General features: G+C 46.2%; 1 protein-coding gene across 1 annotated transcript; it reads left to right on the top strand.

Annotated features, from left to right (window-relative positions):
* Positions 1-8,446: 8,446 nt before the first annotated feature.
* CSRP2 (cysteine and glycine rich protein 2) lies at positions 8,447-13,986 on the top strand. The gene is made up of 5 exons (XM_027886795.1): positions 8,447-8,565; positions 11,056-11,224; positions 12,175-12,307; positions 12,960-13,053; positions 13,664-13,986. The coding sequence occupies exons 1-5, from the start codon at positions 8,454-8,456 to the stop codon at positions 13,738-13,740; spliced, it is 585 nt and encodes a 194-aa protein (XP_027742596.1). The 5' UTR covers positions 8,447-8,453; the 3' UTR covers positions 13,741-13,986.
* The last annotated feature ends 2,279 nt before the right edge of the window (positions 13,987-16,265 follow it).

The following is a 16,265-nucleotide window of genomic DNA, read 5'->3' as shown; positions in this document are numbered from 1 at the left end:
CCAGGAACTTCACGCAATGGCAACACAATGCAGCTTGGAAACAATCCACCCTCTTCTTTCTCACAACAGTTAGCAGGGAACTCTGGCACAAGACTGCCCGTGGCTCTGATGAAGGTTGTTTGCAGGTGTTGTAACACCCTGGCATGTCTTGCCTTTGAGCTTCCTCTTCTTGTCAGGACAAGTAGCTACATGCAGAGGTGCTGATGTGGTGGAGAAGGGTTTAGAGTCCTAAGTATTACTGGGAAAGGGAACAATGAGGAAAAAATATCACATGGACTCTTTTTTTAAGCCCAAGCACTACTTTTTGACGTTATGGATTTGGCAAGATTGCCATCTGCTATCCAGGTAACTCCCTCAGCAGCCTGATGAAGCTGGGAAGCTTCACAAAAACAGCAGTCAGACCATTTCACCTTGTGATCCCCTCTGCGCCTGCTATCTAATACTAAGCACATTTCCTTGCCCTTCTCAAAATCAGTAACAGTATTATTGGAACAAGCTGGGTGGGTCCTCAAATTTTGTCCTGCACTAATGATGCCCTGTCAGTCAGCAACAGAACTTGTACACGGTTGAGCTTACTGAAGCTCTTGCCTGCAGGTTTTTCCATGGCACAACACAAGGGATAATCTGGCCTTGTGAGCATATGGTGAATAAATTGAGCTTTATTAAAGAAATCAATACTTTCAGCCTAAGTTATCCCTCCTGCCAGCAAGGTGACATCATAACTAGTCCAGGTACTAGTGTTCTGCTGAGCTGGCATCTGAAATAAAGCTCGTGTTTCACTAGCCTTTTCCAAAACCTCTATTCAAAACCCCAGAACTCCAATATAGTAATTTCAATGTTTTGCTGTGGTTTTACAGTGCTGTCACCTGATGACTGCATCACCAGCACCCTACTCTGTGCTTTACCTCACTAAATATATTTAGGATTAGATGCAAACCATGCGTTTCTTTCATTTAGATAAACCTCACATCAGGCTGAAGTGTTGCATGCAAGAACCTGGGAATGAATGGATCCCTCTCTCTAGGGGACCAGGAACACACTGAGTCCCGAAAGCTTGGCTGAGCTGGAGAGAAATCTGAGAGCCTGTGAGTCAAAACCTACTCCTCAGTCTCCTTAAAATCTCACAAGGAGCCATACTTCCAACAGTGGGCAACTCTACAGCTGCCTCCATTTGTGCTTGGAGCCACTAAAGGAAAGTAAAATAATTTATAAATATGGCAAATAATAAAGAAACCCATAAGCTTAGAAAGTACAGTCTTCTCATACTGAATGTCTTCTGGATCTGTACTTTGGATTTAAAGCGCTGATTAAAAAAAAAAAAAAATCACAGCTCTGGTAAACTCTAGAACTGTCTGCTGTATTTTCATTAATTTGTGCAAATTTCATTGAGTTATCATTATCATATTTATAGTAGTATAAATGTATAGCACTCTTGAGATGCATAAATGTTTAGATAAGGAAATTAGCTAAACAACATATTCCCTTCTAGGATAGGGCAAATCTGGGAAATGCTGGGCACAAATGAATTTTTCACTAGCTGATATTGCATACAAGTAACTTGAAAATCCCTTTTATTAGTTAGAGGGATGGCCAGTAAGAAATTAACCAAGTACCATGGGGACCACTGCAAGGTGGTTTCCCTTGCAGGCTGCTAAACAATAAACCCTAACGCTAGCTTCAAAACACCTCTCCTGATAGGAAAAATTGTTCAAATTATGCTCTTCCACAAACATAATTAAGGGAGCTCTATAAGCTGTAGCAGCATTTGGATAAAACTAGGTCTGACAAAAACAGTGTCAAATTATGACTAGAACCCCTGCAAAGTAAAATCTAAACTAACCAGAATAAACTTTCATAAAATGATAGCAAGGATTATCAGCAGAGCAAGCAGACTGACTCTGCCACAAGCAGACATGGGACTATGCTTACAAGATCAAACGAGGATAAGATAATCCCAGGTGAGTGGAAGGTATTTAGTGGCTATAAAAGGCCTGAATAACTGATGTGTGACAAGTCTTTTGAAAAGTAACTAGGTCAGACAAGCTGACAATTTACTCAGCTCTCCGAAACATGGAAAACAACTTTTGCATAAAATTACGGCATAGCTAAAACCTTGAGAATTTTGTTCTGAGATGATGAACGTACTTTGTGTTACTTTCTTACAAGTGAAGGAAGAACTAGTTTTCTGTAGAGCCTCTGGGCTTTCCCATAGCCAAGGAAGCAGAAAAACAGAGAAGCAAACACCCCAGGTCATAGAGCTGCCAAATCAGCAGGGGAAATTAACGGGAGCTGCTAATACATTTGAACACTGTTTCTCAGAAATAAACTGTCTTAATTCTAATTTGCTGTGCTCAAAATGGCAGAAGCCAGACAAAAAGCTGGCAGGCTGCAGGAGCCCGGCCGCCTGCAGGGGCCTGGCACAGTGGTTAGGTGGGAGCTCCTCCCCAGGCCAGTGAAAAGAGGCATCATCTGAGATTTTAGGCAAAAAATCAGAAAGGAATTTAGGGCAGGTGTCAGGCAGGAACACAGGGAAAGATAGGGTCAGGAGGATGGCAAGGAGGGTGAAGCGGGTAGTGGGGCTGCTCAGTCAATGGCAAGGATGTTCAGGGTGACAGGATGAAGGACTGCAGGACAGCAAGGAAGAATGCAGCAGGGCTGGATTCAGGCTTTATCTTAAATTCTGAACTTTGCTCTCAGGAAAGACAGACAGAAGAAGAGATCTGCTGAGTAGATAGAAAAACTATGCTTATAAATAAAATAACTATGTATTTAGAGATTATAGATAATAGATATACACATGCATACTTATATTTATAAAATGTATGGATAGAAATAGAATATTGTCCTTAACAATAAAAATAAAGTATGTGGTGAAAGTTTTCATTCTTGGTTTTGTTTTCCTTCGTTACTAGGTATTATTCCCAAGTGCTGTAGTAATGTATTCCTTATTATTGTTCCTATAGTAATGGACTTAATTATATATTTATGTTCAAACCTCACAGTTACTGTGTTTCTGACAAAGTACTAAACATGAGAAAAATAAATACTGGATGTCAGATTGTCTTCTAGCTCACTCAGCAGTGCCTCAACACTGAAGACTGTTTTATTTCCTACCAGCATGGCCCCTTAGTCACAGTGAGAATTTCCTTTTTTTGTGCATAGTCAGTCCTCACTAGGACTGCAATGCTTCTCCCTTCCCTTTACGATCTCTGCTGTTTATTTTTTATAGTCTGTAGGAAACACTGTCAAAAGGGGAAATCTAATAGCTTTGGAGGCTGCCTGAGGGAACATGGTAAATAACAGCATCATCACATGCAGTCCCAGCAGAGCTGGGTTCAGGACAGGTTGGACAAGAGAGCATAGGCCTTTCATGCAATAAATGGAGTCAGCCTGCTGTGACTCATACGCCTCTTATTTGTCTGACTGCAAGAGATCCTCTCCCTCCAGTTCAAGAAACTATTGCTAATACTTCTGCTTTTCATAGGGCTCGCTTCCCTCAAAACCTAGACTAAAATTGTTGCCATGATGCTTGAGGTCAGACTCTTGGTCTTGCTTACAGCGAACACCACCTTGTTCCACAGGAACCAATACTGGCTTCACTTATGGAGCAGGGCTCCGGGATGCGCATAAATCATGCACAATCTGGTCATTCACCATTCATTGCAAATAGAAAATTATAAGCGGGAAGGAAAAAATCTCAGTGAGTTGCAGCTGCCAGCACACAGGCTGCAGCACGCTGGAAGAACATTTGAGAGGGAGAGGACAGCTAATCTTTTTCATTCCCAATCTTGGTATGGAGGTAATGTTTAGTCTCACAGCACAGGTAATTTGGCCCCATATACCAGTCACTGGACAAGGCAGGTTAAATGTCACCCAGCTGCCTGCACCAGCAGCCCTACAGCACAGATTTCACACCCAACCTACTGTCAGCCCATCTCGCCGTACGGTGCTTGCACTGGAGGGTTTTTTTGTGAGGTGCTGAGGAGGCAACTCCTGCTGCTGAAACAGAACAACCTGGCACTCCTACAGTCAATGAGTAGATGATTTGGTATTGGGTTAATAGAGGGGATAAACCTGCATCTCCCTCTAGATGCCCCGCGCATAATCCAGTCAGCACACAACAGCCTTGGGACACTGAGAGATGGGGACGCTTTTAAAAAAGCAGCTCAAGCCCTGCGCTGTTTTCTCCAGCGGGAGCTGGCTGGTGTGGACAGCACTAATTGCCGGCCTCCTGTGAAAACTATTAAAGGCCCTTCCTAATGAGTCCCCGCTGGATCAGTGGTTCAGCGGGAGCCGCAGTGCCGACTTGCAGTGCAAGGCTCCCACAGCCAGGGCACCAGCTCCCGCCCCAGCCCGCTCCTCACGTCCAGGTAAAGCCTCTTTCCGAGCCCTGCACGCCTTCCCCGCGCTCCGGGGAAACGCGGCCACGGTGCCTGCAAGAAGTTTAAAATGTAAATCAAAATCCTAAAAACGGATAAAACCACAGGCTGGGGTCCTGCAGTCCGAGGCAGCAGCTTGGACGTCCTGGGGGTGGCCACGGCAGGGGCGAACCCTTGCGAGCCCCCACTCTCGGATGCCCCGGCCGTGGGGACGGGGGCGGCGCTGCCCGCGGGGCCCGGGGCGGGCCGGGGGCGGGCGGAGGGGCCGGGCCGGGGCCCACAAGGCTCCGCCCCGGCTCTTTAAGGCACTGCGGGACCGCGCTGGGCTGAGACGCGCCGAGCTGAGTGCTGCGGTGAGTGCGGGGCTGGCAGCGGGAGGGCAGGGGGTGCAGGGGCTGGGCCAGACCCTCTGCCGGGGCAGGCCAGGCCAGGGCAGGGCAGGGCCGGGCCGGGATGGGTGAACGGCACGACGGGACCCGGCTCCGGCGGCAGGGGAGCGGCGGGCGAGGGGCGATGCTCATCCCGTCCGTGCTGCTGGGCTTGCTGTAATGAGCGAGCTGCCACGCACAGGGCTTCGCCGGCTGGCCGCCGAAAAAGCCGTCCAGGATAACTGAATAGCCCGGAATTCCTCAGTGTCTGTCTTGGGATGGCTTAGGCCTCTTGCGTTTAGAGCTGCTGTTAACAAACGGGTTGGAAAGGACCTGGCGGCTGCCGTGGCTTGCCCGAGTAGCGTGCTCCCCGCTTGGCTGGGTTCAAATAGCTGCCAACAAACCTGCAGCCGACAGTCAGAATAGTTGGTGCTGGTACTGAGGTCACTTGGATGCTTAATTACTGCTCTTGAGCTCCCCAGAGGGAGCTGCCTGAACTAGCCAAGAAGTTTTGAGGGAGCAAGGAAGGCTTAAGGTAGCATATGAGTTCTGAAACTGCTACCTGTGGAGCTCTGGAAGGAGATCTGGGCAGTGCGAGGCTCCAAGATGGTGCTGAGAGAGTCACCTGTGAGCAGGGAGACAGGCTTGTGCACTGTCCTACGGCAGAACTTCTTCAAGTCACCAGCCCTGTTGCCCCAAGGTGCCTCCCGGGCACCGCTGCTGTAAGGGCAGCTCTTGCTGTTGGGGAATTGAGAAAATATTGGCATTCTTCCCATGTAAGCCGTCGTGGGAACATCATGGGGAGGCTAAATGGAAATACGTCCCCTATGGAAGACACTATGGTCACCTTGAAGTAATTACTTCAGTTCTTTTTTGTTCTTCATTTAATGGATTCTCAGAGTCCTTATCAGACAATTTGAGTCAGCTAGTGGTTGCTGGATCGTCTATTATTTTGTCTCCCTTGGGAAGAAAGGGTGGAGCTGCACCCTGAGTTGCCCAATATTACATCGGAAATCTGGGATAAAGCTGGAAACCTGATTCAGGTCCTTGGCTCTAGTGTGCATGAAAACTATTGCTTGCTAAAAAAAAATGGTTAAAATTATTTACGCTCATGTAAATGCACAAAAGAACGTGAGTGGAGATGGTGAGAGGACAAGACAGAAGTAGTTCTTGTACCAAATGCCATTTACATTTTGGAAAGCATACAGAGTGAAAAGGAATCTCTTCTTTTTTTTTTTTTTTTTTTTTCCCCCAGTCCATGCATTCCTTTTCCAAAGCTTTGTGCAGTCTATATTCACTTTAACTGAGGACGCTCTTTGCCATGATTGATGTCAGCTGCTGTGCAGTAGCACAGCCAAGCACTTGAATAAAAGAAATGGAATCTTAATTTTTAGACCCTATGGTTGTGCCAAGAATGACAAAAGCAAAGTGGGAAACGTCATAAAACTAATTTTATGAGCTCGGTCAGGGTATTAGTGCTAAACCATGGAGCAGTAATGATGCTAATCCTGGGGAAGTATTAAACAAAGGGCTATCTCAGTAATTGGTGTCAGTGTGCAAATAGCACTGCTCAGCCACTCTGAGGAAGTTTCCTAAGCTATTGCTTAGGAATGTACCTAAGATGCCCCAATTTAGGTTAATAAACTAATCTTATTTTCCCACATGCCATGAATGGCTGTCTGCTTGTCTTGGACAAAGGTCTTGTTGCAGCTACCTGGCAGCATGTCTTGGCAAACGCACAACCTACCCTGCATCCCAAAAACTGCTGAACTGCTGGTCATGCTGCTTGGACAGGAGGCTTGTTTTACCAAGTAATGTGGGTCACGTAACGCATCCAAAACTGCTGCTCTCAGTTGTGATTTGTGAGTCTGATCTGCCTTGCCTGAGGAGCTCGAGGTGCCTTGCTCTGCGCTGAGGCTTGTCCCACATGTTGGTGAGAAGAGCCCCTTAAAGAAAGGGGATCTTGAAGCAAAGTGCTCCTGTCTGGATCCCTGTGGTGGAGCTTCCAGTTCCTCTCTGTCCTCCAGTGGGACAACTGGAGATCAGTAGTCCTCTGCTCCTGGCTCAGAGGGTCGAGCAGCAAAGCTGACACAAGGCAGCAGGTTGTGGGCATTGTGTGTGGATGCTGTTGCGTGTATCTTCTCCCTGTCTGGCCAACACAGGAGAGCTTCTAGAGGTGAGTTTTCCAAAGAAATGTCAGAAGCTCTCAACAAATTCCTTCCCTCCCTTCCTGATAGTTGACCTGTCCTGCAGTGCTGCTGGGGGGAGTCTGCAGGGAGGGAATGGTGGTGCTGGTGGGGTAGGGTGGCAGGAGGTGCCCTCTGGGCTTCCAGTGGGCAAACCCGTGGTCCTCTTCCAGAAACCTTCTCTGAAACAAGGATCAGGATGGAACAGTGGGGGTGACTCCCCCACTGGGTTAAGCTTGCTGAATCGGTAACCCTGTCTCTGGCTGCTGTTGGCCTCTGTGCTTGAGAGAGGTGGTCCTTTGGTGGTGCGCTGCAGGAGAGCAAATCAGTATTACCCAGCAGTCACAAGTTAAGGGCAGTTCAAGGACGACTAGGAGATAACTTTGTTTGTTGAAGACTTATCTCATAGTGGTGGCAGGAGACGGAAAACCCCAGAAAAGCTGAAGGTGATGGGCTGTCCTTGGCTTTGGTACTTTAACCCAGACAGTTAACAGGAGGAGCAGGAGGAGCTCCCAGTCAAGCAGGGTGGAAGCGGCTGGTGGTGATGTTGGGAGTGCAGGGGAGCTGGTGAGGGGGCAGCTCAGCTTGAGATGGGAAAGTCACTGCTTCTGGCTTTATGCGGGAGATTTGGTTCACATGATGGGTGAGATGCCTGTCCTTCCTCACCGGCCATCAGTGTCCATTCCAAGTAACATGTAATGTGTGAGAGGGAGTTTTACTTCCTTTTGAAGCAGCTGTGGCTCCTTAAGCACTTTGGTTTGGTTTCTACACCTGTCTGGTAAAGGTACAGTTCATGTAATACCAGTGAGTCCCTGGGAAATAATCTCCCTTAAACTTCTTCGAAGTGCAGGTGTGATCTCAAAGGAGTTCAGAATGTTCCTACAGCTCTAATAAGTGGTTTTCCAGTGAGGTGAACTTTGGCTTGTACCACATCCCAAACAACAGGCCCTGCAGTAAAACAAAATGCCATTGTTGGCACAGTTGGTTTGCTTCTATCAGATGAGAGGCCCAGTATTAATGAAGCATAGAAACTGAAATTATATGTGTCTGGGGGGCATTCGTTTAAGGTACAGTAAAGCCCTTGTGCTGCATGAAACTGTAATTTGTGCATATCCAATTTATGTAACTTTCAAAATCCGCAGGCAGGGACAGAGGACACGTCTCGTGAAGACTGTGTCTTGGTTTTTCTTGCTGTTCAGCAGCAGCAGTCTCTGTTCCCCTTGCCAGTTCACCTGCTCTTACAAATAGCCATAGAGAGCCTGCCTAAGCCTTTAAGTCTGGTCTGGGATCTGAAGAGCTGGGAAGTTGAGCTAATCCCAAAAACTTCTCATGCAGTAGAAGGTCACATTTTTAAACAGTTGGTGAAATCTCAGGGTTGTGCTCTGGTACATTAACTTTGCAGATCTGGTTTAAAGGAGCCTGTTACACCAGCAGTCCTGGGGCCAGGGTGGTGGAGGACACTGAGTTTAACAAACCTTTCCGCTTCTCCCTTCCTGCCTGGCTGGGCACACAGAACCACCATGCCAAACTGGGGAGGTGGCAACAAATGTGGTGCCTGTGGCCGCACCGTCTACCACGCTGAGGAGGTGCAGTGTGATGGGAGGAGCTTCCACCGGTGCTGCTTCCTCTGCAGTAAGTATTCCCCTCCAAAATCTTTGCTGGCATAGCTGGGGGGATCACAGCAGCAAGGTGCTGGTCCACAGGAGATATACCAGGCTCAGGTGGCACACACAATGGGGATGGCAGTGGCCAGAGATGACTTTGTTTATCACATGTTGGGCTTAATTCCTGTTTCATAGAATTGTAGAATTAACTGGGTTGGAAGAGACCTTTGAGATCATCAGTTCCAACCCTTGATTCAACCCCACTGTGATTACTAGATCATGGCACTCAGTGCCACATTGAGCCTCATCTTAAAAACCTCCAGGGATGGTGAATCCACCACCTCTCCGGGCAGGCCATTCCAATGCCTGATCACTCTCTCTGTAAAGAATTTCTTTCTAATATCCAACCCAAACCTCCCCTGGCAGAGCTTAAGCTTGTGCCCTCTTGTCCTATTGCTGATTGCCTGGGAGAAGAGACTGACTCCCACCTGGCTCCAACCTCCTTTCAGGTAGTTGTAGAGAGTGATGAGAAATCCCCTGAGCCTCCTCTTCTCCAGGTTAAACAACCTCAGCTCCCTCAGCCTCTCCTCACAGGACCTGTGCTCCAGTCCCTTCACCAGCCTGGTCGTTCCTCTCTGGATCTGCTCCAGCACCTCAATATCCTTCCTGAACTGAGGGGTCCAGAACTGAACACATCCTTCTCCACATGCTTCCTGGGCCTGGCATCCCAAAGGGAGAGCTTGTCTCCTGGAGAGGTGTTATCCAACCAGTGTAAGGAGTGGGATGCAGCTCTCAGAGCACATCATGATTTTTCTCTTCCATTTGCACTCTTGCCAGCCTTTTCCTCAGGAGTCTGAGGGTTCTTTAGGTTGGAAACCTGGCTTAAGTGTTGCTCATGCAAAAGAAAAAGCCCAGTGGCAGAGCTCCATTTGCACTGTTCTGAGTTCAGCTGGGCTTCTGCTGGTGGTCTTGGGGCTGGCAGTAGCTGAAGGAACAGTTATCAAACTGCTGCCCTGGAGTCCTGCACAGACCAGGACACCAGCATGCCTAAGCACAGCTGAGTTGTTGATGCTTTAGCACAGCCAAAAGCCTAAACTTTCTTGGCACAGGAGCCTGTGGTTTATTTCAGATGAAAAGAGTCCAAAGCATTATTTTCCAGTCCAACCAACAAGCCCAGCGAGGCATTGAAAATCGCTTTCTCTGCTGAAAAGACCTCTGCTTAGATGAAGGGAACAAAGGGTCCCTGTGAATCAGAGGCTCCTACTTTGCAAACAGACAGCCTGTCTGTCTGAATCAGAGAATTTTACCTTATTGCAAACATGAGATACTGTTTTGCCTCACTTGCTGGTGATTAACACATGTGAGCAGAACTCGGGTTTAGTCCTCTTCATCTAAGCTGCAGTTACAACTGGCCCCCCCCAGCAAGTTCACAGTGAGTCTGCTGCCCAATGTCAGCACGCTGTGCTGGTGCTGCGAGCCTCGGCACACCTATGCTCCTTTCCCTTGTAAGCTCTGCTGTGGTCACAAAAACCAAAGATTAGATGTCTTGGCTGCCTCATTTTCAGCCTTTTATGGGAGTTACTATTAAAAGAAACCTGGAACTTACAGTCAAACAATGGCCCTACTGTGTCTGAATATATGCTTTTCCTTAGTGCATAGTTCTGTTGGGGTTAAAGTCTGTAGACTTAACAAACATGCATTAGTTGATTTATTTATTGGATATTTGTGTCTTATAAAAAGAACTTTGGAGCTAATGAATGCCATAAGCAAAGGTCACCCAGTGTTTTGAAGACATTAAAATTCTTTTTAAACAAAAAAATTCATAAGGCCGTTTCTTTGTTTTCTTCCCAAATTCTTTATCACGGGCATAATGCTATTGCAGATGGAAAGAGCATGCAGTTGGCATACAAAAGGAGGTTTAAGAAGGAAATAGTTCTCCTTTCTACTGTAACCTTGAGTAGAGTGTTTGCATTGTGCTGAAGGACAATGTAGGAATGCCAGAAAAGCACAACCCCTCCGGTGACAGCTGTGAACCAGCCCCAGCTCAGCCCCGAAGCAGAACTGAGGTGGATGAGGGTGGGGGGAACCTTGAAGGTGTTTTTTTTTTTTGTTTTTGTTTTTTTTTTCCCAGCCCCACCCTGGCAGAAAGAGCAGGACAGGGGTTCTTCTGTACTGATAGGCTTTTGCTTCATGCTGTATGGCATCTGTCAAGGGAAACTGCTGACTGCCCTCTCTGGATTTCTGAGCAGCCTCATTCATCAAACCACAGCAAGTTTCCAGGCTTTAAATGTCACGGTCATGAAGAGGTGGGAGGGAATACAGCCCTTTACAGAGCTAAGCATAATTCACAAATTCAAATGGCAACTTGCTCCCTCTAATCCCTGGTGGTCCCATTGCCCAGTGAGAAGAATTGTGGACAGGGAAACCCATAACATCACTTCTCACTTGATTTTTGGCTTACTATGCGTGCTGATGGAAATGGTCCCTTAAGGCAGTTTAACTCTTTTTTTTCCTCCAGTGGTTTGCCGGAAAAACTTGGACAGCACAACCGTAGCGATTCATGATGCCGAAGTTTACTGCAAGTCTTGCTATGGGAAAAAGTATGGCCCGAAAGGTTATGGATATGGCCAAGGGGCAGGAACACTGAACATGGACAGGGGGGAGCGACTAGGCATCAAGCCTGAGAGGTGAGTGAACTGAGTTCAGGGGTGCCCTTGTCCTTTAGTACTGTTTTCAGAGGAGTCTTTCAAGCTGGGTTTTGTTTAGTTCATCAATAGGAATGCTGCAAAATACCCCATTCTAGCTCAATGCAGGGCATTGAACCTGTGCCACACAAAGCTCCCACTGGTGACTATGTGGAGTTAGTGCAGGCAAGGATGCACTAATGCTATGCATGGATTACAGAGCTGCTGATGGCTCTGCATGAGCCCACAGAGGTGACTGCCAGTCTCGACTGACTCTCCTAAATAGGCTGGAAATGTGAATGCTCAGCATTGGACATGGATTTGGACAGCTGGGAATCTGGGGCTACAAGAAGAATGAATTTTTAACTGGCAAATGAAGAACCATTTGTGCTTAATTGTAGCCAAAGCCAAAAGGCCCATTAAACAGTAAACATTCCTAGTCTGATTAAGTTCTTGCTGTAAAGCAAAAGCATATGGAAGGAAGCTGAGGTATGCCTCACAACTTGCTTCATGCAAGTTCCCAAATTATTGCTTAGCTTGTATATGATGCAAGCTCACCAGCCAAGTTCAGTGATCCATTCAGGTTCCAGATTATGATCAGTGGACAGAAATTTAACAGAATTATTTGCAGCTTACTATGTGAAAAATCCATGTCCTGATACGGAATTCAGCACTTCTAGATAAGTGAAAAGGAGAAGGTTCCTCAGAAAACTAGCCTTTACAAGAGCTTCTTTTTATCCTTTGAAGCATGGCCTTTCTCTTTTTGTTGTTGTGGTTTTGGTCCTTCTCCCCACGGGGTGTAATTGGATAGCCTTGCTGCTAACTTACTCCTCCTGTTTTGCAAAAGTGCAGTAGCATGTGTTGGATGCTGCTCTGTTCCTGTTGATAAAAGAACAAGAGGTCATTTAGTAAAAGGGTACAACAAAAGACAACAAATGTCCTATTTCTTTCAGCACACCTTCTCCTCACCGGCCCACTACAAATCCAAACCCTTCAAAGTTTGCTCAGAAGTTTGGAGGGGCAGAGAAATGCTCAAGGTGTGGTGATTCTGTTTATGCGGCAGAGAAAGTAATAGGAGCTGGAAAGGTAAGGAACTGCATGAGCTGTTTTGTTCCTGCTACATGGACTTTAAAGTGAGCAAGGTGTGCTATGTGGGTCCCAGTAGGGAACAAACTACCAGGCTGTTACCTTAAAATTGCATTTCTTAGCATTGGAAGCAGTCAAATCAATCAAGTTAATGGAACAAAAAGCACTTGAAATGCAGATTGATGAGTGATCACCTTAGATTTCAAAGGTGAAGATTCAATATCATCTCATGCCAGACTTGAAGCAGACTGCAGAAGCCCTCTACCTCAGAGGGAACAGTCCTGTGGGGTGTGCAGCTTCTGCTAAATGTTTCAGCAGAAAGGGAATGTTCTCTGAAAATACCATGTAAAACTGTGTGTCAGGCTGCCAGCTGTCTGACTCACTCACTACAGAGAGCCAAGATCTGCTCTGAATTGATCAGAGCAAACCCAATCTTTCTAAATGCTGCTCTGAGCAGGATGCTGTGAGGAATTTGGGCCACTCACAGAAATGCAGATGCTCGTCTGCTACTGGTGCACTTCAACTGGTTTTCATTGTACCAGTCACATATAAACAATACTGATGCAGATATCTCCAATTAATGTGGGGTTTTTACCAATTCATGCATCATGTGTATTTATACTATCTCTTCTGCTTTTTATTTTTTCCTTAGCCATGGCACAAAAACTGCTTCCGATGTGCCAAGTGTGGAAAAAGCCTAGAATCTACAACCCTAACTGAAAAAGAGGGAGAAATCTATTGTAAAGGTGAGGAAAGAAACGAAGGTCACTTGTTTATGATTCAAGGTAATAAGTTGCAAGGACGGATGGTTAGTTTAGTCCTGGTATAAGAAACTTTCAGGCTCATGTCAAGATGGAAGTGCTCTGTAAGTCACAGAAATAGAGCTGAAAAATGAAGTATTACTGAAGCTGCTGATGCTGACATCTGCATCAAGCAAAACATCCCATTCTGAGAGATGCAGCAGCCTGTGCCATATGCCAGGGTCAGAGAGCAGATCAGAGTAAGGAAACAAGCCAGCAAGCATCCTGCCATGCCTTCTTGCATGATATTGTGGATATAAACTTGATATGTGTATTAAATGCTGTGGTTTGATGACAACAAATGCCTTAACAGATACCGAGCCACAGAACCAATATGTGAGTTGCCTTCACAGAGTGGGTTGGGAGCTACACAGAGCAAACAGCCCTGGCTACTGAGTTCAGTCAGGACAGCTTAACAAAATGGTTTTTAAGTGTTGCATCCCTTGGGGATGTTTTAGTGACTATGGGGAAGCAGCTGAGGGGCTTAGCCTAGACAGTGCTGTCCTCAGTTAACATGCCAGAAGACTCAGCCACTACATGTTCATCTTTCTTGCAGGGTGTTACGCAAAGAACTTTGGCCCCAAGGGATTTGGGTATGGCCAGGGAGCAGGTGCCCTTGTTCATGCCCAGTGAGGGGGCCAAAAACTCCTTATGGCTCTGCAGAGATCCTGCTAGAAGGAACAAGAGAGTTTCCTAAATGTTACTAACTACTGTGAAACAGATACTAGTTACTGTAGTGCTTGGGCATACATTCTGCAGATGATTAAAAAAAAAACAAACCACAAACACTGCTTTTTTCTTTGCTTTGTGTATCACACTGTAACACTTTTAATACTGAGTATCAATTCAATAAAGCTTTGCTTGTTGATATATCCTAAAGCCCAGTGTTGCCTGCTTTGTCAGCAATGAAGGTGAGGGGAGTGTTGCTGGGGTACCTCGGGGGTGGAGATACAATGCTTACAGACTTGGTGCAGACCTTGGCTGAAAGCTGGACAGACAGAGCACGGGTTGTGGCATTCGGAGGTGAATGCCTGTCCTCCAGTATCACACCATTATATATGCATGTGCAAGGCAACGAGCTGCTCACTGCACAGTAGTAAATCTTAATCTACTGCTCTGTCCAGTGACGTAGCTCTGAAAGTGATAGATAAGTGTGCCTAAACTGCTGCCTGTCTCTGCCACAGAGTCCCCAGTAAATGAAAACCAAACCATTTTCACAATAACATTCTGTGGAGTTGCATGTGCTTCAGTATTGAGGTGCTATTATGCACAAAATTTACTGTGCAGAATACTCCACCAAGACAGCTGCAGATTAATACTATCCCTCCACATCAGCTGGCCAAGCTCTGGACTATCATATCCAACTCGGGTCTGAGGGCAACTTTGACCTTTTCTTGGTAGTGCTAGGACTCTTAGCTCCCTGAAAGTGGTGAAAGGTTTTGGCCTGAGGACAATACCTGACAAAGCAACTGCAGCCCAACAACAGAGCAGAAGAAAATTCTGTCTTCAAATGCCCTGGCAGAAAAAGTGACTTGAACTGAAGTTGATGGGCAGGGAGTAATTGCAATTAAATGCATTGAAGGCAGTGCAAATCTGCTCCCTGTGAACACAGCAGGTGGGTGAAAGCCAAACTAGGGCCTTAACTCGGCTAACCCAACTCTTCAGGAACTGTTGCCAATTAGGGTCTATCAGTAGGGGACAACTCTTTGTGCCTTAGCCAGATCTCGAGTGGAAAGCTCACAGAAGAGCTTGGCTTCTTTCAGCAGCTGAAGCAGCTCCCACCTGTAAGGCCTGAGCTCACAGCACCCAGACTTGAATTTACTGTGAAGCAAACGGGTGCCACCTTCTCAACAGGAGACATAGAACAAGCCCCACACAAAGGCCTCGTGATAAAGAGGTACTTAAGCCTAAAACAGCTAGGCAAAAGTCACCTGGTTTAAGGCATCTTGTCTAATTTTTCTGCAAGTAACCAGCATTCAGTCAGAGTAGCTTCACAATTTTTATTAATTGTTCCATTTTCTTTTAAATATAGTCTCAGGTTTCTTGATCCTCTGAGGCAGACCTTCACTAGCATGTTCAGGCTCCTCTGCACATGAAACCTGGGCATCAGTGCCACTTAAAAGCACAAACCATGCCTCAGAGCAGCATGTCTGAGCTCCAGCAGGTAGTGACAGGTGGGTGTAGGAGTGTCTTTCCATCCCGTCCAGTGAAGGCCATGCTATTTGCACAGCAAGGGCCAACCACAGCTGTGGGGAGGCAAAGGCTTTGCCCCAGTGGCTACACTCCACATGGTGATCTGGGGTGGGGGGGCAGTTTCAACCTTCATTGTGCCAAACAGAAGTTAGTTTAAAAAAAAAATTCTTTTTTTGGAAAAAAAAGAACCCTTCACGAGTGAATTTATGGAAACACATGCAAGAGTGGGAATGCTGCAGGAAAACCTTAAGCAAGTGGGCAAGTGTGCCAGTGTGGTCTAAGGCAGTTCCCAGCAACCATGGTCTGGGGCAGTGAAGCAATGGAAGCCAAAAGCCTAATTGGAAAAATACATGTTACTCAAAATAATACATAAAGAGCATTCTGAACAGGTTACAAAGGAACCACATGGATAGGAGGAAAAACAGACAGCCAGCTCAAAATGCGACTCAAGAGCTTGTACAGTTCACAGAGAGGGCAAGTTGAGAACTGGAAAAGATGGGCAGAAGCAGCACACATTTCAGATGGGAGTGAGGAAGCAAGCAACAGCACAGCCTAGGAAACCTGGGCAGAAACCTTTGGTCCTGCTACTCATACTGCAGACATTGCTTTCATAGCAAAAACATCTGATTTTACTTAAAGAAAGACGGCCAGTGGGAGGTCAAGGCACTGAACTCTAATCAAGCCGTAATGAGGATACAGAGGGCAGGCTTCTTCCCAAGTAAAACAAACCCAACCACCAGCTTTCAAGTCATCAGGAGCCCACCCATACCTCCCAAGTGCAGCAACTGCTCTGATGGAGCACTGCAAATCTTGGATGGAGACCTTCAGCACAGAAGGTCAAATATCTTTTTTTTTTTTTTTTTAAAAAAAAGAAAAGAAAAAAAAAAAAAAAAAAAAAAAAAAAAAAAAAAAAAAAAAAAAAAAAAAAAAAAAAAAAAAAAAAAAAAAAAAAAAAAAAAAAAAAA

The sequence above is a fragment of the Empidonax traillii genome, unplaced genomic scaffold (genome assembly GCF_003031625.1).
Source record: "Empidonax traillii isolate 1590-97213 ecotype Southwest subspecies unplaced genomic scaffold, ASM303162v1 scaffold195:size1760703, whole genome shotgun sequence".
NCBI lineage: Eukaryota > Metazoa > Chordata > Aves > Passeriformes > Tyrannidae > Empidonax > Empidonax traillii.
Note: the sequence above shows the minus strand (reverse complement) of the source record. Positions and strands in the feature narration are given on the sequence as shown.

What these genes read in the sequence shown, in the direction of transcription:
- CSRP2 (XM_027886795.1), top strand. Translation starts at nt 8,454, where the DNA reads ATGCCAAACTGGGGAGGTGGCAACAAATGTGGTGCCTGTGGCCGCACC. An exon ending in AAGTAATAGGAGCTGGAAAG is followed by an intron (nt 12,308 to 12,959) that starts GTAAGGAACTGC and finishes TTTTTTCCTTAG; the next exon opens with CCATGGCACAAAAACTGCTT. An exon ending in GGGAGAAATCTATTGTAAAG is followed by an intron (nt 13,054 to 13,663) that starts GTGAGGAAAGAA and finishes TCTTTCTTGCAG; the next exon opens with GGTGTTACGCAAAGAACTTT.